General features: G+C 36.2%; 1 protein-coding gene and 1 pseudogene across 2 annotated transcripts in view; both read right to left on the bottom strand.

Moving 5' to 3' along the window:
• The window catches only part of SLC30A7 (solute carrier family 30 member 7), an 81,949-nt gene that overhangs the window by 24,541 nt on the left and 33,216 nt on the right, over positions 1 to 24,192 (bottom strand). For both annotated transcript variants that reach the window (XM_044238776.1, XM_044238775.1), the window contains exons 7-8: positions 24,009 to 24,059; positions 20,245 to 20,380 (exon numbers count right to left, since the gene is read on the bottom strand). In XM_044238776.1, coding sequence (XP_044094711.1) covers positions 20,245 to 20,380; positions 24,009 to 24,059 — 187 coding nt within the window. The remainder of the gene's footprint in view (positions 1 to 20,244; positions 20,381 to 24,008; positions 24,060 to 24,192) is intronic.
• LOC122900249 lies at positions 8,905 to 9,768 on the bottom strand (annotated as a pseudogene).

Here is a 24,192-nt window from a genome sequence, read left to right as displayed (position 1 = left end):
GTGAAAAGAAGCAGGAAAAAAAAAAAAAGAGTAAGAATGAATAAGTGATTCAGAGTTGAAAAAACAGTATGATTTCCACCTTTAAAGATTTATGTTTACTTTTTATTATATTTTTTTTAAAGATTTTTATTTATTTGTCAGAAGAGAGAGAGACAGCATGCGCGCACAAGCAGGGCAAGCAGCAGCCAGAGGGAGAGGGAGAAACTGGCTTCCTGCTCAGTGGGGCTCAATCCCAGGACCCTGAGATCATGACCTGAGCCAAAAGCAGCCGCTTAACTGACTGAGCCACCCAGCTGTCCCCACTTTTAATTGTATTAAAAAAAGTATTTTAATTCCAGTTAATTAATATCCTGTGTTATAGCAGTTCCACGTATACAATATAGTGATTAGAAAATTCCATATATTATTCAGTGCTGGTGATAAGTGTACTCTTAATCCCCTTTACCTCTTTCACCCATACTCCCCCCTACTTTTATTTTTTTTAAAGGCTAAAAATGTCAATGATTCTAAAGTCAAAAGTATATTAAAATACACACACACACACACACACACACACACACATATATGTATATATTTGAAGTCTCACTTCTAATCCCTTTGCCAAGAGGTAAACACACTTACTTTTGGTTCATTCTTTTAGAGCTTCTTTTGGAAATTTATAGGAAAACATGCATGTTATATATGTATCTCTTCTCCTGCTTCTATAAAAGGTAGCGTGTGGTGCATTATCAAGGCGTTGCTTTTTTTTTTTCCTTTTCTTTTCTAAGTAGGCTCCATGCCTAGTGTGAAGCCCAAAGCAGGGCTTGAACTCAGGACCCCAAGATCAAGACATGAGCTGATACCAGGAGTCAGATACTCAACTGACTCAGCCACCCTGGCATCCCTCAAGTGTTTTTTAAATAATATATCTTGACAATCACATATTACCATATAGAGGTCTTCCCTATTCTTTTTTTTTTTTTAATGATAAACAACATTAAGTTTAATGTTAAGTTTGTCTTGACCGTTTCTTAGTAACAGCAGTGTTAACACTGTTGTGCAAAAGATCTCTAGAACTTTTTTGTGCTGTAACAGTGGAATTCCATACCCATTAAACACTAATTTCTCCTCCTCTCTGCTCTGGCCCTTGTCAACCACCTTTCTACTTTCTGTTTCTGTAATTCCGACTACTTTATCTATTTCATCTGAATGGACATATCATATAGTACTTGTCCCTTTTGGACTGGCTCATTTTGCTTAGCAAAATGTTAAGATTCACCCATGTTTTATCATGTGACAGCACTTCCTTCTTTTTAAAGACTGCCTAATATTCCACTGTATGTATATACATTTCTGTTAATCCATTCATCTGTTGATGGACATCTATCTGGGTTACTTCCACCTCTTATCTCTTGCAAATAATGCTAGAATGAATACAGGTATGTGCACATCTCTTTGAGATCCTGCTTTGGGTTCTTTGAGATGTATATCCGGAAGTGGGATTGCTGGTAAATCTATTTTTTACTTTCTGAAGAACATCCATATTTTCCATAATGGTTGTACCATGCCATGCCTACCAATACTGTACAAAAGTTCCAAATGCTCCACATCCTCATGAATATGTATTATCTGTTCTTTTGATAATGGCCATCCTGATGAATGCGAATGAGTAATTTGGATTTCCCGAATGATTAGTGCTGTTTGAGCATCTCCTCTTATGCTTATTGGTCAGTTGTATATATTCTTTGGAGAAATGTCTATTCAAATCTTTTGCCTGCTTTTTCATCAGATTATTTGTTTGTTGTTACTGTTGCTTGAGTTGTACATTTTCCTTATATATTCTGCATATTAACCCCTATCAGATAATATAATTTATAATTATTTGCTCCCATTCCACAGGATGCCATTTTACTCTGCTGATTGTTTCTCACGAGGCACCAATAGTTTTTAAGTCTCATTTGTCTATTTTTTATTTTGTGCTCTGTCCTTTGGGTTCATAACCAAGAAATCACTGCTAAATCCAATGTCCTGAAGCTTTCCCCCTAAGTTTTCATCTAGAAGTTTAAGAGTTTTAGATAATATACTTAGGTCTTTAATCCATTTTGAGTTAATGTTTGCTTGTGGTTATAAGGTAAGGGTCCAACTTTATTCTTTTGCATACAGGTATCCAGTTTTCTTAAAACCATTTGTTAAAGACAGACTGCATTTTCCCCATTGTATAGTCTTGGCACTCTTGTCAAAAATCATTTGGCTATATACATATGGTTTATTCCCAGGCTATTTGTTCCATTGGCCTATTTTTATGCCAGGACCACACTATCTGAATTACTGTTGCTTTGTAGTATGTTTTGAAATCAGGAAGTGTGAGGCTTCCTTCTTTCTCAAGATCATATTGGCTATTCATCCTTTGAGATTCCATACAAATTTTAGGAATTTTTTTATGCAAAAAAAATGTTATTGGGATTTTTTTTAAGATTTTATTTATTTATTTGACAGAGAGAGATCACAAGTAGGCATAGAGGCAGGCACAGAGAGAGAGAGGAGGAAGCAGGCTCCCTGCTGAGCAGAGTGCCTGATGCGGGACTTGATCCCTGGACCCTGAGATCATGACCTGAGCCGAAGGCAGTGGCCCAACCCACTGAGCCACCCAGGTGCCCTGTTATTGGGATTTTGATAGAGATTGCATTGGACCTGTAGATCACTTTGGGTAGTATATACATTTAAACAATATTAAGTTCTAAGATCCATAAACAAGAGAAATCTTTCCCTTTATTCTTCATACCTTGTTTGATTTCCTTTAGCAATGTTTTATAGTTTTCAGTATACAAGTCTTTCACTTCCTTGGTGAAGTTTATTACTAAGTATTTTATCATTTTTGGTGCTGTAGTAAATGGGATTATTTTCTAAATTTATTTTAGATCAGTCATTGTTAGTATATAGAAACAACTGAGTTTTGAGTGTAGATTTTATATTCTGCAACTTTGTTCTTTTATTAATCCTACAGCTATTTAATGGAATCTTTAGAGTTTTCTACATATAAGAACATGTGATGTGTGAACAGGAAACTTTAATTTCTTTTTCAATTTGTATGCCTTTCTTTTTCTTTTTTTTTTTTTCAAAGATTTTATTTATTTGACAGAGAGAAATCACAAGTAGATGGAGAGGCAGGCAGAGAGAGAGAGGGAAGCAGGCTCCCTGCCGAGCAGAGAGCCCGATGCGGGACTCGATCCCAGAACCCTGAGATCATGACCTGAGCCGAAGGCAGCGGCTTAACCCACTGAGCCACCCAGGCGCCCCTGCCTTTCTTTTTCTTGTCTGATGGCTCTGGTTAAGATTTTCAGTACTATGGTTAACAGTGGTGGTGAAATTGGGCATGCCTGCTTTGTTCTTGATCTTGGAAGAAAACTTCTGAGTCTTTCCCCACTGAATATGATGTTACCTGTGGGTTTTCATATATGGCTTTTACTACATTGAGGTAGTTTCCTTCTTAGTGTGTTAAGTGTTTTACCATTTCATTGCTGTTGAATTTTGTCACATGATTTTTCTGAGTTGATTGAGATGATGATGTACTTTTTCGTTCACTTTCCATTTGGCATATAACATCAATTGATTTTTGTATGTTGAACCATCCTTGCATTCCAAGTGTAAATTCCACTTGGTCATGAAGCAAGATCCCTTTGTAATGTGCTGTTGAATTCATTTTGCCTAATATTTTGTTCAGGCCTTTAATATGTCAATATTCAAGATGAATATTGGTCTGTAGCGGTTTTTTTCTTAAAGATTTTATTTATTTACTTGTTAGAGACAGAGAGAGAGCACAAGTAGGGGAAGCAGCAGGCAGAGAGAGAAGCAGGGTCCCTGCTGAGCAAGGAGCCCATTTGCAGGACTCAATCCCAGGTCCCTGGGATCATGACTTGAGCCGAAGGCAGATGCTTAACTGATTAAGCCACCCAGGCATCTCTTGGTCTATTGTTTTCTTTTCCTGTCATGTTTTTGTCTGGTTTCAGTACCTGGGTCAATCCTGCCTCATAGAATGACTGGGAGTCTTTTCTCCTCTTTAATTCTTTGGAAGAGTTTGAAAAAAGAATTGGTGTCAATTCTTCTCTAAATGTTCGGTAGACCTCACCAGTAAATTCATCTGGTTCTGTGCTTTTTTTGTTGTTGTTGCTGTTGAAAAGTATTTGATTAGTGCCTTAATTCTTTAATTACCAGCTCCTCACTATAGGTTTGTTCAGAGTTTTTTGCTTCTTCATGATTCAGTCTTAGTAGGTTGGATGTTTCTAGAAATACATCTATTTCTTCTAAGTTTCCAATTGTTGGCAAATAACTGTTCACTGTAGTTCCTTATATTTCTTATTTTTGCAATATCAGTTGCAATGTCTCCTCTCTCACTGTTAACTTTAGATATTTGAGTCTTTTTTTCCTAGCTAAGGGTTTATCTAGCTAAGGGTTTATCAGTGTTGTTGATCTTCTTAAGAGAACCAAGTCTAGGTTGTGTTGTTTTCTATTGTTTTTCTATTCTCAGTGTCATTTATCTCTGCTCCAAACTTTACTATTTTCTTCTTTCTGCTAACTTTCTAGTTTTTTAGTTTTCTTTTTCAAGTTCCTTAATGTATAAAGTCAGGTTGTTAATTTGAGGGTTTTTTTTTTTTTTTTGCTTCACAAAATTAAAATGAGATAAAATAAAGTCATGTGACCATCCTGAGATTTTTAAAATGTAGGTTATTTATCACTATGAACTTCCCTCTTAGTACTGCTTTCACGATGTCCTCTAAGTTTTGATATGTTGTGTTTTGTTTTCATTTGTCTCCAGACATTTTCTAAATTCCTTTGTAATTTCTTCTTTGACCCACTGGTTGTTAAAGAATATGTTATTTAAGTTCCACATAATTTTAGATTTTCATGTTGTTCTAGTTATTTCCAATTTCATTCCATTTTGATCAGAGAAGATATTTTGTATCATTGAAATCTTCTAAAATTTGTTAGAACTTTCGTTGTTACCTACCATGTAGTCTATCTGGCATATTGTTCCATGTTTGCTAGAGAAGAATGTGTATTCTGCTGCTCTTGGATAGAGTGGTATACATATTCTGTAAAGCCCAGTTGGTTTACAATATTGTTCAAGACTATTCTTTTCTTATGGAACCTCTACTTGGTTGCTCTATCCGTAACTGAAAACAAGGTACAATATTCTTCTTTGTCTCTTGTGGCAGTTTTTGTCTTAAAGTCTATTTTGTTTGACATACCTATTTTGTCTGATGTAAGTATGGCCACTTCAATCTCTTTAGATTCCTGTTTTTATAGAGTATCTTTTCTCACCTTTTCACTTTTAGTTTGTGTATATTTGGATCTAAAGTCCATCTCTTACAGGCAGAACAAAACTTAATCATGTTCTCTTTGTTTTTGTTTTTTTTTAATGGGGCAAGGGGCAGAGGGAGAGGGAAAGAATCTTAAGCAGGCTCCACACCCAGCACAGAGCTGGATGTGGGCCTCAATCTCACAACTCTGAGATCATGACCTGAGCCTCAATCAAGAGTCAGACAATTGACCAACTGAGTCACCCAGCTACCCCATGCTATTTTTTTAATCCACTCAGTCAGCCTATGTCTTTTAATAGGTATGTTTAATCTGTTTACATTTAAAGTAATTACTGGTATGAAGGACTGCTATTCCTATTCATCGTTTTCAGTCTTATAGCTTTTTGTTCCTCTTTTCCTCTCTTGCTTTGTGTTTCATTGATTTTTCTGTGGTGACATGTTTTGATTCACTTCTCATTTCCCTTTGTGTATATTCTACAGACATTTTCTTTGTGGTTATCATGGCATGTGACAAGTTACTTTCCTCTTATTTTCAAGATTCTCACTTCATATGTGACATGTGACAGTTTAATTATGATGTGTCTCAGTGTATGCCTCTTTAGATTTATCCTAATTAAGTTTCCTGAATTTGTATGTCCATTTCTTTTCTCAAAGTTGAGAATGTTTTGGCCATTATTTCTTCAACAGGTTTTCTGCTCCTTTCTTTCTTCGCTTTCTAGACTCCCATATTCGTAGGTTGTTGTTCTTGTCCATCAATCCCTTTGGCTCTCTTCACTTTTCATTTTTGGCTTATCTGCTTTAGTAATTTTTGTTAAGTCCTGTGTTCAAGTTCACTGACTCTATCTTCAGTCTAGTCAAATTCACTAAGTCCTACCAGTAAATTTTTCAATTTAGTACTGTTATTCTTCAGTTTTATAATTTCTTCTTGGCTCTTCTTCCTAGTTTCTACCTCTTCGTTCATATTCTCATTTTGTTCATGCATCATATTCCTAATTTTGCTTGTCTATCTATGCTTTTTTTTTAAAAAAAAAAAAGATTTTATTTGTTTATTTGACAGACAGAGATCACAAGTAGACAGAGGCAGGCAGAGAGAGAGAGAGCGGGAAGCAGGCTCCCTGCTGAGCAGAGAGCCTGATGCGGGACTCGATTCCAGGACTCTGAGACCATGACCTGAGCCTAAGGCAGCAGCTTAACCCACTGAGCCACCCAGGCACTCTCTATGCTTTCTTTTTAGTTAATTAGGTATCCTTATGATGGTAATTTTTAATTCTTTATCTGTCATTTCATATCTCTTTCTTTTTAGAATTTGGTTTCTAGAGATCTAAGTTACTTCTTTAAATGTATTGCAGTTGGCTGTTTCTTCACATGTCTTATTTTTTGTTTTTGGGATTTTGGCATCCGAAGAATCAACCAACTCTTGAGACTTTATGGTCTGGTTTCATACAAGAATGACTTTCTCGGGGCGCCTGGGTGGCTCAGTGGGTTAAAGCCTCTGCCTTCGGCTCGGGTCATGATCCCAGGTCCTGGGATCGAGCCCCGCATCGGGCTCTCTGCTCTGCAGAGAGCCTGCTTCCTCCCCTCTCTCTCTCTGCCTCCCTCTCTGCCTACTTGTGATTTCTCTCTCTCTGTCAAATAAATAAAATCTTTAAAAAAAAAAAAAAAAAAAAAGAATGACTTTCTCTACTCTGCCTGGCTAGAGATTCTGGGGGCCTCAAAAGTCTTTTCTTGGTATGTGTCCTCTATGTGCTTTTTTTTTTTTTTTAAAGATTTTATTTATTTATTTATTTGACAGAGAAAGAGATCACAAGTAGGCAGAGAGGCAGGCAGAGAGAGAAGGAAGCGGGGTCCCCGCTGAGCGGAGAGCCTGATACGGGACTCGATCCCAGGACCCTGAGATCATGACCTGAGCCGAAGGCAGCAGCTTAACCCACTGAGCCACCCAGGCGCCCTATGTGCCTTTTTTTTTTTTTTTTTTACAAGTAATCTGTCCTGTTTGGAGAGGTTTCCTGGCTTCTAATCAGGAGCTTTTATGTGTCTGTAATAGTACAGCAAGCTAGGCTGTAGTAAATCCAGTCCTGGGGTTCCATCTAGTGTCTGTTGGGGGTACTGCAGACTCTAATGCAGGACGTTGTTCTCCGGGATGCCCAACCAGGCATCCTGTTTGTCAGTACTTGGATACAAGCAAGCAAGACACTATCTCTCAGGCAGTACCTTCCAAAAGTCTGTTGGTGGTATGCGCAACTCCTTTCCCTCTTTAAGGATAATGTGGGAGTTGGGCTTTTCCTCCCAAACATTCCACCCTGTGCAGGGGTGGGGGTGGAAGTGGCTCTAATGATAGAGTTATGAAGTGTCAAACATTTCCTACCAAGCCTCCACATAGTTGGCTTCCTACTAGCCTGGAATGCAGGAAACTCTGAACTAGTTTCAGAATTTCTGCAAATCTATTTTGTCAGTTTGCTGTATTAAAGTTCTGTCCTTAGTGAAGGAAAGAGAATTTAGGGCCTCCTGTTCTGCTATCTTCCTGACGTCACCTCTCTTCCCCCAACCTCTTCTTTTTAGGACTGCACAGAACTCCCTTTCTGATGGACATTTGTGTTTTTTCCAGTTTTTGGCTGTAACAAATAAAGCCACAAAGAATGACCTTATAGATATATTCTTTTACATTTTTGCCAGTTCATCTTCAGGATACAAATATTTCTAGAACTAGGACTCCTTAATCAAAGATAAATGCACAATTAATTATGCTAGATACTGTCAACATTCGTTCTGCAGAAACAGTATCATTCTCATTTCTGTCGGCAATGTTCTGCCTATTTTACCTAGAGCATTGACAAAAAATTATGCAAACTTTTGGATATTTATCCACCTGATAGATGAGAGGTGGTGTCTCAATGTAATTTTAATTTGCATTTCTTTTTTATAAGTGAGGCTGAACTACTTTTATATGTTTAAATGTAAATTGTATTTCTTTTCCTGTAAACTAAATGAACTTATATTTTTGTCCATTTGTTTATCAGGCTATTAAGTCTTTTAATTTTTCTTTTTGGAGCTTTCTCTATATTAGGGAGGTTAGTCTTTCATGTTTTTTTTTTTTTTCCCCAATTTATTTATTTTCAGAAAAACAGTATTCATTATTTTTTCACCACACCCAGTGCTCCATGCAAGCTGTGCCCTCTATAATATCCACCACCTGGTACCCCAACCTCCCACCCCCCGCCACTTCAAACCCCTCAGACTGTTTTTCAGAGTCCATAGTCTCTCATGGTTCACCTCCCCTTCCAATTTACCCAGTCTTTCATGTTCTAAGTAGCAAATATTCATCAGTTTTTTATGTCTTTTACTTCCCTTTTTTTATTTTTTAGAAATATTTTATTTATTCATCTAAGAAAAGAGAGAGACAGAGTGAGACAGAGCATGAGGGGAGGTCAGAGGGAGAAGCAGACTCACCATGGAGCAGGGAGCCTGACTCAGGACTCGATCCCAGGACTCCAGGATCATGACCTAAGCCAAAGGCAGTTGCCCAACCAACTGAGCCACCCAGGTAGCCTTTGCTTGTTTTTTAACGTCAGAAAACCAATGTTTCATTTCTAAAATTCTGCCATATATTTCTAGGGGGTGCCCATGATCACCTGCTACCTTTGGCACCAGGTTTTCTATGTGGCTGGCAAACAGAGGCCATCAGCAGACCAGGCCAGAGAGGTATACAAGGGGGCTCTGCCTTGCAGCTGGTATCAATAACTTCCTACTTCACTTCCTACTACAAGATAATGTTCTTTCCTCCCAAGTCCCAGATCTTGATGCTGGGGCTCATGGCAATGCAGAGACAGTATTGGTTAGGACTGAAGCACAGGGCATTGATGATGTCCTCACCAACCAGCATATAAAGGTGCTTGCCTTCATTGAGATCCCACAGCATGGCTTGGCCATTCTTGTCTCCAGAAGCACAGAGGGACAGTCACAGTGTTCAGATAGCTGATGTGGCCAATGTGATTAGTCTTCAGCTTACAGTGTGGCAGCTTCCGTACCTTGATCAGCTTGTCCCAGCCACAGCAGATAATAATGGGATTGCTGCTACTGGATGGAAAGCAGACACAAGACATCCACTCCACATGGCTCTCATAATGGACAGTATATTTGCATACAATCCATAGCTTGATGGTTTTATCTCAGGGGCTACTGACAACTTGTCGGTTGTTGAAGGCCATACTCAGCACATCCTTGGTGTGGCCTACAAATCTGCGTGTGGTGGTACCGTGGTACCTGTTGTGAGATCCCTGAGATGAAGAAGTCCATCCCAGAAGCCTGAGAGGGCAAAGTGGACACCTCAGGAAACGACCACATCACTAACAAAGTGGGAATGACCCAAAAGGGCATGCTGTAGGATGCCATCATCAGTCTTATCCCTGGTCAGCTTCCACATGATGATGGTCTTATCTCAAGAGATGGAGAGTATCATGACCAGGAACTGGGGAGTGGTGGTGATCTGGGTCACCCAACTATTGTGGCCCTTGAGGATGTCACCAAGTATCACCTGCTCAGTTATGGTGGCAGCAAAGCGCAAGTATCACTGTGTTGACAAGAATGGAGTTCGATAATATTTACTGTAGGAGTGCTTTACTTGTTAATTTTGTTGTACCTATGGAAATATTTAAATTCTTTAAAAAAAAAAAAAAGAATTGAGTTGGATAGCTGAGAGAGACTAGCACCACAGTTGTGGCTCTGCTGAGGAAAAGAACTTGACTTCCCTTTTGATGCTTTCTTTTCTATGCCAAAGTTTTTTCATGTAACTTAATTCACCAATCTTTTTTCTTACTGATTCTAGGTTTCAAGCCATAGTTATTCCCCTAATACTCTCTTATTAGAAAAATAATTCAGACATGCTTTCTCCTACTATTAGCATGGTCTAATGTTTTACTTTCTCATCAAGTTTGGAACTCGTCCAAGTATAGATAGTATTAGCTACAGTTCCAAATTTATCTTTCTCCAAATAGCTGTCCAGTTATTAGAAAGCCCATCTTTTCCCCACTGAGTTGAAATGCCACCTTCATCCTTACTAAGTTTGTATTTGCACATAAATCTGTTTCTGGGGGCATCTGGGTGGCTCAGTCAGTTAAGCATCTGCCTTCACAGTGTCCTGTGATCAAGCCCTGAGCTGGGCTCTGTGCTCAGCAGGGAGCCTGCCTCTCCCTTTCCTGCTCCCCCTGCTTGTGCTGTCAAATAAATAAATAAAATCTTTTTAAAAAAATTATTTCTGGACTTTCTGATCTGCTCTGATAGATTTGCTTCTTCAGGTACCTCCCTCCTATTTTAACTATAAAAGCCTTCTTTACATTTTATATTTTATTTTCCAGGTTTTTTTTGAGCATTCCCTCCTGCTTGTTTGTTTTTCCTTAAAAGCTTTAAAATCAACTTTTAACTACCAACCTCCAGGGGAAAAAAAAAAAACCTGCTGGTAATTTTATTAGAATAGTTTTAAGTTTATAAATAAATGTAAGGGTTAACATATTTATGATACGGATTCTTCAAAAACAAAAAAGACTCTGTTCAAGTCCATTTGTATTTTTTAATAAGTTTTTAAAAACTCTTCCTCACACAAGTTTTGCACATTTAATCTATAGACTGAATTTTGCTTATAAATAAAGGGTATTAATTTTGTACATCAATTTTATATCTTTAACTGAATTAAATTATGCTTGCCAGTTTTTCCATTATTTTCATGAGTTTTACAGAAATAAAATGATAGATTTTACATAAAATAATCTCTTCTTTCAAATTTTTTAAGTCTCAAACACTTTCTTGTCTAAAGTAGTCTCAAACACTCTCTTGTCCAATAGGCTAATGATCACTAATACATTACCATATTTGCTCTGCTCTTTCCAATATATATATATTTTTAAGATTTTATTTATTTGAGAGAGAGAGAGTATGTGCAAGCGAGCCAGGGAGGAGGAGTTGGGGGGAGGGCAGAGGAAGAGGGAGAAACAGACTTTCCACTAAGCAGGGAGCCTGACGCAGAATCATGAAGTACAGCTGAAGAAGATGCTTAACATTCTGAGCCACTCAGGTTGCACTCTTTCCAATACTTCTAAGACTGTCCACCACCCTCTTAACTAGGATTCATGCTGTGAACTACCAAACAAACAAAATAATTTGACTATTTCCAAATTTCCCCAAGGAGAGTAACATAACCGGTACTTTTCTAGATGCATAGGTGAGAGGTTAATACTTATGAACAAATGAATTCCTTAGGGATTCTCTCCCAGAATGCTGGCTGAGAAAGGCTGTTAGACTAATTAGTGTTTATAAATGCTCTCACTATGATGGTTTTATGTATGATTTAAAAATAGTTATTACACAATGATGTTCCTATTTATTCAGTTTTATAATTTAGACACATATACAAATAAGTAAAAAAATTAAGAAACTGCTTACCTTACCCCAGAAGTATAGTTCATAAATTATAACCACTTGAAGGATGAGGCACAAAGGAAATTATTAGGCAAAACCACTTTTGAAAAAAAATGCCATATTTTCTTATGTATATGACTATTTGAAAATATGGCAGCTTCTTAAATGTTTTTTAAAATGCTACTTTTTAGTTAATAATTATCTATATATCTATTAAGTTAATAATTATCTATTATCGGGGCACCTGGGTGGCTCAGTTGTTAAGTGTCTGCTTTCGGCTCAGGTCATGATCCCAGGGTCCTGGGATTGAGCCCTACATTGGGCTCCCTGCCCAGCCGGGAGCCTGCTTCTCCCTTCACACTCCCCCTGCTCGTGTTCCCTCTCTCTCTGTCAAATAAATAAGAATCTTTAAAAAAATAATAATAATTATCTATTATCACAAATAATTATCTATTTAACCATAGAATCAACAAGATTTATCAAAATCAGTATCTGGTCCAAATTCTGTATTCATTAACAATGATGATCATCCATGATTTAGAATTTCAAGTACATAATTTTGTTTTCACTAGTGTATATTCTATTTCATATCTCTATTTATGATTATAACTGTCATTTCTGAAGTCTGTACTTCAGTTTGCCTCTGCAAGTTGGGCTATTTTTTTCTTCAAAATGATGAAACTAAATTACTTGAAGAACTTTTACACCTAACAAAAGACAATTTCTTTTGTTCAAAAGTTTTTCTTTGTATTTACAAATGATTATGGTAAAAATAATTCATAAAATTAACCAATTAAAAATAAACCAGTTTCCACAAATGGGAACTGGTGAGTTGTAGAAAACCGATTAAGAAAAAAAATTCCAGCACAGCTTCAAAGATACCACACCAGAAACAAAGCTCATTTCTGCATCCTGTTTATGTATTTTTTTTCCCATCATACATAGGTACCTCTTTTATTTAAGTGAATCAAAAATCAAGCTACAGATCTATGTAAAAGGCAATCACTTTTAAATAAATCACAGTGTGATTCAAAGCTACAACTAATTGTTCAAATTTCTGCATGCTAAGTTATGAATGTACTTGCCATTCCAACTTAACTACTTAAGGGAAAAGGAGCAAAATGACTCTGAAATCTCTTAAAAGAAATGTATTTTCAGAAGATAAAAAATGACATTCTCACTGCTGAACTGGATAGCTGCTTTTCACTGAGAAACAAAATTCATCACAGCACAACTCAGTTTTACTGAACAATTTAAAGCATCCTTTGCCTGTGTTAGAAAATGTTGAAAGAAAAACTTTTTCTAAGAAATCACTTTCACTGTGAAACTGAAAACGGAACACTGGCCAGCCTATAAGAAGAGACACCTATTTTCATAGCATGTTCTCAATCGAGAAACATTTAGGTCCAGAAAACATACAGAGCCCTATTATTTCTTTTGCTCTTGGTGAACTGCAAATACATATATAAAAATTAAGGGTAAGGAAAATTACTTCTTATACTCATTTTGTTGAGTTGCTAAGAGTTTTCATGTATTTCCTAAAATCAGTTTTGGCTAACCAGGCAAACTCTTACTTAATTTGAAAAACATCTGAGTGATCTGCTTACAAGTATTTCATTATCATATGAATATTTAAGCAAATTAAGTTTGCTCCCTTAACATAAAAATAGACAACTGGAATGTCTTTATTTTTGTACTCTAGAGCTATTACTTTTTTTATTACCTTCTATTTAAAAAAATATGTTTTTGAGGTAAAGTCAGAAATGTTAATTTGCCTTAGAGACGTTAGGAAAGAAGCACAATTTTAGAAATGCATCACTGCACCCAAAATAAATGTAAAATAAAATAGCACCCCCCAGAGAGACCCAAATAATGTTACATGTATATATATGCACTATGATATTTTCCTGATACATATATACTTCAGATATAGACTCTTATTTAATAATGAATCATTCTATGTGTTGCCCTGTACCTCATTTTACTTATTATCATTGAATGACAGACTTGCTACCTAATAAATCATTATGAAACTTTACTGACTTAAAATAATAATTGTATTTTTACCTTTCATCTAGAAACTTTGAATGCTTTAATGCTGACCAAGCTTAATAATCAGCATATACAGTAGAAACTCAATGTAAACAAAACAAAACACCACTCTAAAAATAACTGTAAAGAAATGTTATTAACAGTGGTAATGTGACCTTCAGGTGTTGTGACCCCAACTGATTTTTCTTTATACTTTCTATTGTACATCATTTTCCAAGTTTTCTACAATGACTATGTATTATTAAAAAAAAAAAAAACTAAAAAAAATTTCTTAACAATGTAATTTTAAATACATGCTATAATCAGAAATACTCTTTTAAAAAAGGGGCTCAGAATAAAAGAAAAAAGCCAAAATAAACCCCACAAAAACGTTAACATGGTCCTTTTGGCTGGTGGAAGTATGAGACATTATTTTCCTTATCCTCTTCTATATCAAGTTTCTCTGTCAATAAACTTATTTCCATAATCAAAAAACAAACAAACAAACAAACAACTGTGTAATTTTCATTAAATCCCCAGCCTCTTCTCTCAATACCAGGAGAAAAGAAAAAAAAAAAACAATCCTGGCTATTGCCTGAGGACACTGTTGTCCCTACAGCAGTGTTTTCTCTCCCACACTCCAGTACTGCTGACGTTAGTGATGAGGTAAATGTTCTCACTACTATTTCCAGATCTCTGCTCCACCTACTTACCCCCAAAAAACAGTTCCTTTAAGGCCTACGCCATCAGATTATTCCACCCTCTACCCGTCTTGACTCCCAGTGCTATGATTCTGGATAGCTCCCCTCTGTCACTAAAGAGTGTAGCCATAGGCTTATTCTCTTTCTCCCTCTACCTTTCTCATGACTCTTAGTTTAAATACCCACGTGGGCAGCCCATCCAGCACACATGGCCTCGATCTGATGAATTTATCCTGGACCCACACCTACAGCCACTCCAGAGACCTGCAGATCCCAAGTTCAAGGCTCTTACAGCCTGAACCTCCCCTACTCAACCGCACTCACCCTCCTGCCGGAGTTCCGACCTGCTAACCCTCTCTCTTGCTTTTCTCCTCTTTTTCAGCATCTATTACCACCTTTATTTTTATTTTATTTTTTTTTTAAAGATTTTATTTATTTATTTGTCAGAGACCGAGGGAGAGAGAGCGAGTGAGTACAGGCAGACAGAGAGGCAGGCAGAGGCAGAGGGAGAAGCAGGCTCCCTGCCGAGCAAGGAGCCTGATGTGGGACTCGATCCCAGAACCCTGGGATCATGACCTGAGCCGAAGGCAGCGGCTTAACCCACTGAGCCACTCAGGCGTCCCTATTACCACCTTTAAATCTTTATTTCCCACCGCTATAATCCCTGCTGTGCTCCGTTCTCACTCTGTCAGCACTCCTCTGACAACCCCAAACGGACTGAATCTATCTACTCCATACCCTTCATCAAGTAGCAGAGAAGACTAGAGAAAAACATACAATGGTGCTGGTGGTTTTCACTTTAAATTCATGACCACAGACCTCAGAGTGGGCCCCCAGCGCTGGCAGGCAATCCTGCTGCTCCCCTTTACAGCAAAAGTCCTTAAAGAGGAGTTGACTACAGTTGCTAACCCCATTTCGCTCCTTCCCATTCTCTCCTGAAGCTCCTCTGAAGAGGCTTTCCTTCTCATTACCTCTTGGCTAAGTTACCAATTATCCGTCATCTTTCCGTGACCATCGATCCATCGATCCATGTGATCCATCGATCACTCCTTCTGTCTGAGACACTTTCTTCACACGGCTCCTAAGACAATGTGCGTTTGCGACTCTCCTCCCATCTCACTGCCACTCTTCCTAGCTCGAGCTGCTGCCTGTGCCCTGCCTTTCAGGGTTCAGTCCTCAGACCTCTTCTCCTCTCTACCAGCTATCACTCTCTGGGAAAACTCATCCAATCTCATGGCTTTAAGTACCATACACAAGCAGATGACACCAGAGTTTATCTTCCACCCCAACCTTCTCCCTGAACTCTAGAAGCTCTACACTCTGTCCTGTATGTTGCGCTTCAGCTGTACTTTCCTTCTCACTGCACCTTACACAGGTCAGGCAGCTTCCCACCTGAGTATGTTTACCTGAAGCTCCCTCTCCCAGGAATAATCTTTCTTTGAACAGTCGCCTGCCTTTCTCCTTCACTATTAAGGGCTCTGTCACCTTATGCAGAGTACTTTCTAAGCCCTTCTAAAATAACACCCCCTTACACTGCTTCATAGCATTCACCCCCCTAAGACATTACGTTATCTATCTGTACATTCATCTGCTTTATTCACTGTAACACCTATTAGAATATAAGCTCTGTAGGGGTTGGGTATTTGCCTGTGTTATTTACTGTCAAGCACAGAGTATGCACTATAACATTTATTGAATTATTTTTTAAAAAGATTTTACTTATTTATTTATTTGACAGAGAGAGAGAGAGAGAGAGAGAGAACGAGCGCACAAGCAGGCAGAATAGCAGGCAGAGGGAGAGGGAGAAGGAGAAGCAGGCTCCCCACTGAGCAGATAGCCCACGTGAGGCTTGAACCAAGGACCCTGGAATCATGACCTAAGCCAAAGACAGATGCTTAACCGACTGAGCCACCCAGGTGCCCCATGATTTTTAAGAGATGTTAAAGCTTCCTGGTTTATCTCCAAGAGGTGAGATTATGAGAACACTTCAATAGATAAGTTATACATTTCACTAATGTTTGAGTTTTTAAAAAATACTTAAATGTATTATTTTTGTCATCAGAAACATGGAAAAGAACACATAAAAATATTAAAGTTTAACAATAATGGGAAAGAATCAAATTTATAAATTTGAGACTATATATTTATGTAAACTAGTGAGAAAACGTTTTACAAATAGACTCGAAAGACTTACGTAAGGATGATACACAGGTTTTATCTAGAAAGCTAACTGTAGTTGACCGATTGTGGCTGCGTGAAACATCATACTGAAAGGAATCCTGAAGCTAAATTGGGTTCTCCAGAATAGAAGGATGCTTTTCAGGAAAATGGAAGGGGTGTGAATTATGATTCATGCCAAATAAATGCCACTCAATGACTTTATATCTGTATGTGTACCATTTCCAATCTTTTGTATTCAGCTGAGTTCTCCCAAGAATTCCACATTTGTACATCCCTGCCTATGAGAGATCTCTAGACAAACATCTAGTGAGGGACCTCAAACTTGGTCACAACCAAAATGGACCTTTTGATCTGCAGTGCTTTTCAAAAAGAAACAAACATCATTCTTCCTCTAGTCTTTCCTCTTGCATAAGGACACCTTCATGCACTAGGCTGCTCATGGAAAAGCTCTAGGAATTATCCTTGATTCCTCTTTCATTCAACCCTGTACTAAACATTCATAATCCATAAGCAAATCTTATTAGCTCTAAGCCCGAAGCATTTTCTAACTTTATCTGTATCTTTCCAGCTCCTAGATGAGACTGAGAAGTGAACGGGTAACATGAGCCACCATAGCCTTTCATTTCATCGACTCTAACAGGTTTCTAGCTGCTCTGCCGTTTTTGCACTCTTGCCCCCTATAATCCATTACCTACATACCAGCCAAAGTAATTTTTAAAAATACAAACCAAATAATGTCACTTCCCTATGGTTTCCCACTGCAGTTGGGAAACTGCAGTGTTTCCCTAATCTGGGCTAATTTTCCCAGGTCTGTCTCTCCAATTTTATCACAAACCACTCTCCTCTTACTCCCTACACTCCTGCCATATTGGTCAACGCTGTTTTCACTATAGGGTTTTGATACTAGCTCTTTCTTACAGAATGCTCTTCCTCTGACAGGCTCTCTGGTGACATTCTGGTATCAGTTTAAATGTCCTCTCTTTAGAAGACTTCCTTTACCACTCAATCTAAAGTAGCAACCCAATCCTACATCCTATGTTAACTCTCTACATGCTACAAATAACTATTTGATATTTGCATAATTTATTTATTGTTTGTTGTCTCTCTTGCTCTCCTACTGTAATGTAAGATTAAAACAGTATCATATCACCACTCTGGTGAGAGGGTCTATTTAATAAATATTTGCTGAAAATGATTTGTACAGTTTTTAAATGTGTCATATTCCAGTAAAAAAGTTGTGAGTATGTATTTTTTTTTTTTTAACTGAATGGGAACAGAACTAAATAAGAATTCCTTATTTGGGAAAAGAGAAAGTAATTCTCCAAGGCTAAAAAAACATTAACTTATTTTGATTCAAATTCAAAATATACAAACTTTTTGCCTGGCAGATTCCGGTGCTGACTTTACAACAATGAAAAAACAACTTGCCCTCATGGAGCTTAAAAGAGAAGAAATAAGCTATTTCAATTTGGTAAGTAAATGCCACGAAAGGAATAGTAAAAAGTGCTATAGGTATATATATAGCCTGAGAGGTGGACAATCAGGAAATGCTTCCTGAAGAAAGGGCTGTTTAAACTGCAATCTGATCTGAAGGATAAGCAGTTATGATGGACATACTTGTGGGAGGAGGGAGACAGGCACTCAGGGTGTAAGAGTATCTTGGGCAAAGGAAATATGGTCAAAGCCCAGAATCCAAGCAGCTCATAACATATTTTCAGGAAACTTCAAGTAATTTAATGTGGCTGGAGAAGATATAAATTGAGAAGGGGTGAGAGAAAGACTGAGAAGTAAAAGGGTAACATCATAATGCCTCACTGAGCCATTTAGACTTCTTGTGAAGGTAAGAAAGTGCCACTGAAGAACTTAAAGCAAGGTGATGTTTCTCCATTTACCATAATCTTCACTTAAGAAAGATCACTGTGGCCACATAGTAAAGAAGAGTTTAGAGAGGGGCAGAGAAGCCTATCTCTTCAAAGCAACAACAGATAGAAGAATTAGGATAGTAAGAGCAGAGCCAAGTGGAAAAAAAAAAAAAAAAGCAATTATTAAGATCCTACTGTACGTATTAGAAGCAACTAAAACTTCTAATACAAAACAAAATAAACATGGGACATGCAAATACAGAGGTATAAAAGTTACCAAATCCATCAGGAGTTAAGTTTTATAGAATTCTCTGAGATGTTAGCTGAACTTTCAAGAAAGTATAGTAAAGATTTCCAAAGATGGGGGTGCCTGAATGGCTCAGGTGGTTAAGCCTCTGACTCTTGATTTCAGCTCAGGTCATGATCTCAGGGTCATGAGTTTGAGCCCTGCGTTAGGCTCCAAGCTGAGGATGGAGCCTGCTTAAGATTCTCTCTCTGGGCTCAGTCAAGTGTCTGCCTTTGGCTCAGATCATGATCCCAGGGTCCAACCATAGCTGTCTCCCCGCTCAGTGGGGAGTCTGGTTCTCCCTCTCCCTTTGCCCCCATCATGGGCACACAACACTTTCTCACTCTCTCTCAAATAAATAAATAAAATCTTAAAAAAGATTCTCTTTCTTCCTCTCCCCACCACTCACATGCCCTCTCTCAAAACAAATCAAAGATTTCCAAACTTTCAAACTTTATAAGACTTTTACATAGTAGCGTTGCTTTCTAGTATAAATAATTTGAAGAAACTTAAAAAATAATCTGCATGTTTAAAATGTGTAAATTTTTTTTAAAGTAAGAACTTCAAAATCTGTATTTATGAGTAACTGATAAGATTATAATTCCTCATAATTAAATAAATGTATTCTATTCAACCATAAGCTGTAAAAATCATCACATGTCCTCTAGTTATCATCAGAAAGCAAGTTTTGCTGACAGTAAAATCATTATGGATAAATAAAAACAGTAAAATCAAGACATATGTATAGATATGTATATATAATTCACATAAAATAATTCAAGACTGAATAATTCAAGACTGAAAGGCACTTATTATTTCATTATTCTGATAAAAATTAAATCAATAAAATATATTTCAGAGTGTGATAAATTTGAAATACTATTTAATCTAATTCAACAAATATTTATCAAGAATTTATACACACACACAGACACAGACACACACACTTCGCATACACATTAGCACAACAGAGATAAACTATACTAAGAGACAGACCCTTCCTTAAGAATTTTATAAAACTAAATAGGGAGACAGATACTTATATACCTCAATAAGCATTTTTATAAGACTTCTGCAATGATAATGTAACTTTATAAATTAAATCGTTGTAGAAGAGACTGTAACATTCTTTTGCATTTGTAAGATACAGATTAAGATTCTAACTATAGTTAATATATTTTATATTATCAGTGTTCTACTCTATAGATAGAATGTTGGATTAAAAAATATCCTACTAATTTGGATTGCAAACCCAAAAGACTAATTGCTAAATACCAAAAAGAAACATTAAAACCTAAACAAGAAATAAATGGCAAAAGAAAAAAATAGGAAGATGCAAAGAGAAATAATCTACATAGGAATTTGTTAAAGGCCAAAAGAAAGCCAACACAATCATAATTTTCATTGTAGATCTGTAATTTAAGTACCACATTTCTCACCTCTCATTTTAATACCTGAAAGTAACATACAACACTTACCTTACAACTATAAGCATGGCTATCAGGATTGAACAAATAGGATCTGCTATCATTAGACCAAAATTTTGCATCATGATGGCAGAGGCAATTACACCAATACTCCCAAGTGTATCTGCCAGAATGTGTAAAAATACACCTGGGAACAAAGCGTAATCAGAATCAAAATAGTATCTTCTGATCAATGAAAAATACAAATATTTCTTAAAACTGTATTCTTGATTTTATATATTAAAAAACTAAATACCAATCTGAAAATCAGGGAGAATTTAGATTCACTGCTCAGTAATGAAGTAATAATACTTCCGGAAATTGAAATAATCTTCCCTTTTTTATATCAGCTGGTGTTAAAATATCTGATTCATAAATTATACTTGTTTTTAATGTTCCTTAATATTTGATATAACATACATGAGGGATAACAGAAATAAGTTTATTTTAAGCACATTCAGCTCTGGTTAAAAAATTCCACAAGTTAATTAATAATTTGTTAGAAGAAAATGGTATTAGGCTGAAAGAATTGTTCAAGAACACGGTTATGATTACAAATACATGTATACACAGAGCCCTCTGCTGGTAACTAACATTATTACTACTTGAGACTAAATTTCCTATGGACTGTGACTGTAAATCCTGATATACTTATTAATTATCCTGAAGGTTTTGTTACCTAAAATTATACCTTAATCTCAAACCTGATAAGAAAGTAGAGATATGAATATTTAAAAGCAAATATAAAATATTTTAAAGACTTCTGATAAAAGTAAATTAAATTAACACTTGCTATTATTTAAATATTAAATAGGTAGAATACTGATATTCTGTCTTGAAACCTATATAATATTGTGATATTGTGATTATAATAAGAAATATGTATTTGGTCTTCATTCTGGTTTCTGGAAAATCCTTGGAACTTCCTAAGTGACAGAGACAAAGGTTCTCCAGTTAATGTTAATATACTTTTGGACCCCACCTAAGGATGGGAGCTGGCTGCCAGGAGAATCAATCATATGATTAGAGGGTTGGAACTTTCAGTCCCAGGCCCCTCTGACTTCCAGTTATCAGAAAACTGCTTGCTGGTATGAGAATACATTCTTCACTCCCCCATTGGAATTGGGCACAGAATTAGTTCGTGGTCAGAAGTGGGATCAGAACCAGAACCCATTAAATATTAACAGTTAATAATCGAATGGAAAACCATTAAAAAGATCAAGAATTTTAAAATACATTATTTCTTAAACAGACTTAACTAAGACAATAAATTATTCAACATTTAGATCTTTAATAGGTAAAATTTGCTGTATAGTAAAACATTGTCTTTGAAATAAACTTAAATCATATTATAAAAAATGGAACATTTTAAAATAGCATTTATTCTATCTGAAAAGAAATAATAAATAAAAAGCATGTGTCTACTTTAGAAGTATTTATTCTACTTCTTTATTATTCACTGGACAATTAAAGGCAAACCATTTATCTTTGAGGTATAAAACATATTTGCTAAAACTTGAAAACCCTTTCTAATAATTTAAAAACAGACTATTACTGAATCGAATCTTAATGAGCTCTAGGAAATTATCTTTGTTGACTACTGTGTAATTTTATATCAAGTATTATACCAAATATAATTCATCCCACCGTACTTAATATACTTCTTCATTCATATGGAGTATTGACCTTTATAACTATTCCTCAAAAAGCTAAATGGCTCCATTTCCTATAACAAAAATATGCTGAAGCTTACTTAGAGACAAAAAACCCTTCTTCTAGGGTATTTCAAATAGCAAAGAATTAAACAGACTAATAAGTGTCAAGGCCACATTAAGTTTAAAAAATAAAACTGAAGAAAAATACCCATCAAGGTAGATTGAAGGTTTCTAAGCTTCAAAACTCTTAAGTGACATGTGATTTCAAGTCTTTATATTCTTTAATCAGTGCTTTAGTAGGATCAGACATGAAAACAGCTCTAAATACTGAAAGGGAAGAGAAAAGAATCATTTGTTCTTGATTTTTCTTTGACTGAAAAGTCCCCAACCTGAAAATTGGCTCTATTAGCAAGTGTTATTAATTACCTAAATCCTATTTACTTTCTAGTAACTGTTTCAAGAAGAAAAATCACTAAAAAAAAAGTTTAAACCCGTATGTTTAACTGATATAAAAGTTGAGAGCTGGACTTGGTAGCATATGGATATTTTCACTGCCCAAGAACACTCTAGACAGAGGTCATATATATATTTTCTTAATTTTTTGTATTTCGTATCTGGTAATTTTAATATGTGAGTCACTGGGGTTCTAAATCTTTGCTTTGTTGTTGTTGATCCTTTCCTCTAGCCAGAGGTCATATTGAAGATGCTGCAAATAACTGAAAAACTCATTTATCTCAGTTTTCATGTATGAGTATCCACATGGACTCTTTGAATGCCAGACACTTTTCCCTATCCTTGAGATACCTACTGGGCTGCTGCAGCCACCATAAATTGATGGATACTCAGAAAACATAAAGTAATTTTCATAACAGCTTATATAAAAGATAATTAGGAAGGCAAATCTAACCTCCCTTCTCTCAACTTGTGATGATTTCCAAAACTAAAAATAAACTCATATTATCAAAGCTAATTTATAGCATTGGATATAGATGCATTACATATGCATGATTACAAGCTATTTCAGCAAATGCTATTCTAAACCAATTCTATATATTTTGCAAATGGAAAACTAGTGACTGGAAGACACATTTAAGCCTCCTGAAATAAACTCCTCAGTATGGAGGAGCACATTCATAGTGGGGGGAAAAAAGAAAAGCTAGAGCTATATCAAGAAATAGTGGAGAAAAATAGGCACACTAGGGATTGGATCACAAGCTATTGAGAGAGTCAGAGTGAAGTCAAAAGTTAAAAGCAGGAAGGTGGGGAGCTGGGAATTAGGAAACTTTGATGATGAAGTCTAAACAGAAATTCAGAGCCAAAGATCGGCTCCTACCACAAAAAGAAAAACTGTCATAATTCACAAATAAAACTAATTTTCTCTGCTTTATAAAATTTTGTAATGTACTGTTTTACATGGCATGTAAGCTCCTGCTTAGCCATCATCATTTGATGCCAGTGGATATAACAACAAAGGTTTCACTTTGCATTTTATATAGAAGTTAATATTAATATAACAGAGTTAATTTTTTAGAGCAAGTTTCCATTCACAGCAAAACTGAACAGAAGGTAGAGAGATTTCCCATATATCCCTGTCCTGGGCATAACATTCCAAATTGTCAAAATCTCCTAGCAGAGTAGTACATTTGTTACAAGGGATAAAACTACACTGGCATCGTTATCACCCCAAATCCAACTACATTAGAGTTCACTCTTGGTCTTATACATTGTGAAGGTTGGAATGCATTTCATTTTTTCCTCTAAATCTTTCCACAGTGTAAATACACACTAAATACTAAACTTGGAAAAAACATTTAGTAATTCTATGGAGGCAAATATATTATACTATGATATTACTACAGTCATGGACATGACTATTATTTATAGTTAAGCAGTATAGTTTCTAACCTCTGTTATCTTATTAAATCTATGAAAATAGCCAAGTGATAGTTAAAAGAATGTAGGCTAATATGCCTAATAGTATATATTTTAAAAGCTACAAGGAAAGATAATACTGTAGACACAAATACTTTTATGTATTTTTCTTACAGGAAAATTTCAGATAGCTCTACACAATGAAACTTGTTTCATAAAACTGAGAAATATATAAATTGCTTGTCATACCTTGTAAAATCTGTCTGCTGGGTCCTGCTGTTTCTTTTAAGGAGGGACCATCTGTAGAGAGTTAAGTTATTTTAAAATATATCTTCAATTACCAATTCAATTTTTCCGATTCAGAGAACACTTCATTCACATATATCATGAAGGATGCATGACTATATACAGCCACAACAGACTTACAAAATTA

This window comes from Neovison vison, chromosome 2 (assembly GCF_020171115.1).
Source record: "Neovison vison isolate M4711 chromosome 2, ASM_NN_V1, whole genome shotgun sequence".
NCBI classification, from domain to species: domain Eukaryota; kingdom Metazoa; phylum Chordata; class Mammalia; order Carnivora; family Mustelidae; genus Neogale; species Neogale vison.
Note: the sequence above shows the minus strand (reverse complement) of the source record. Positions and strands in the feature narration are given on the sequence as shown.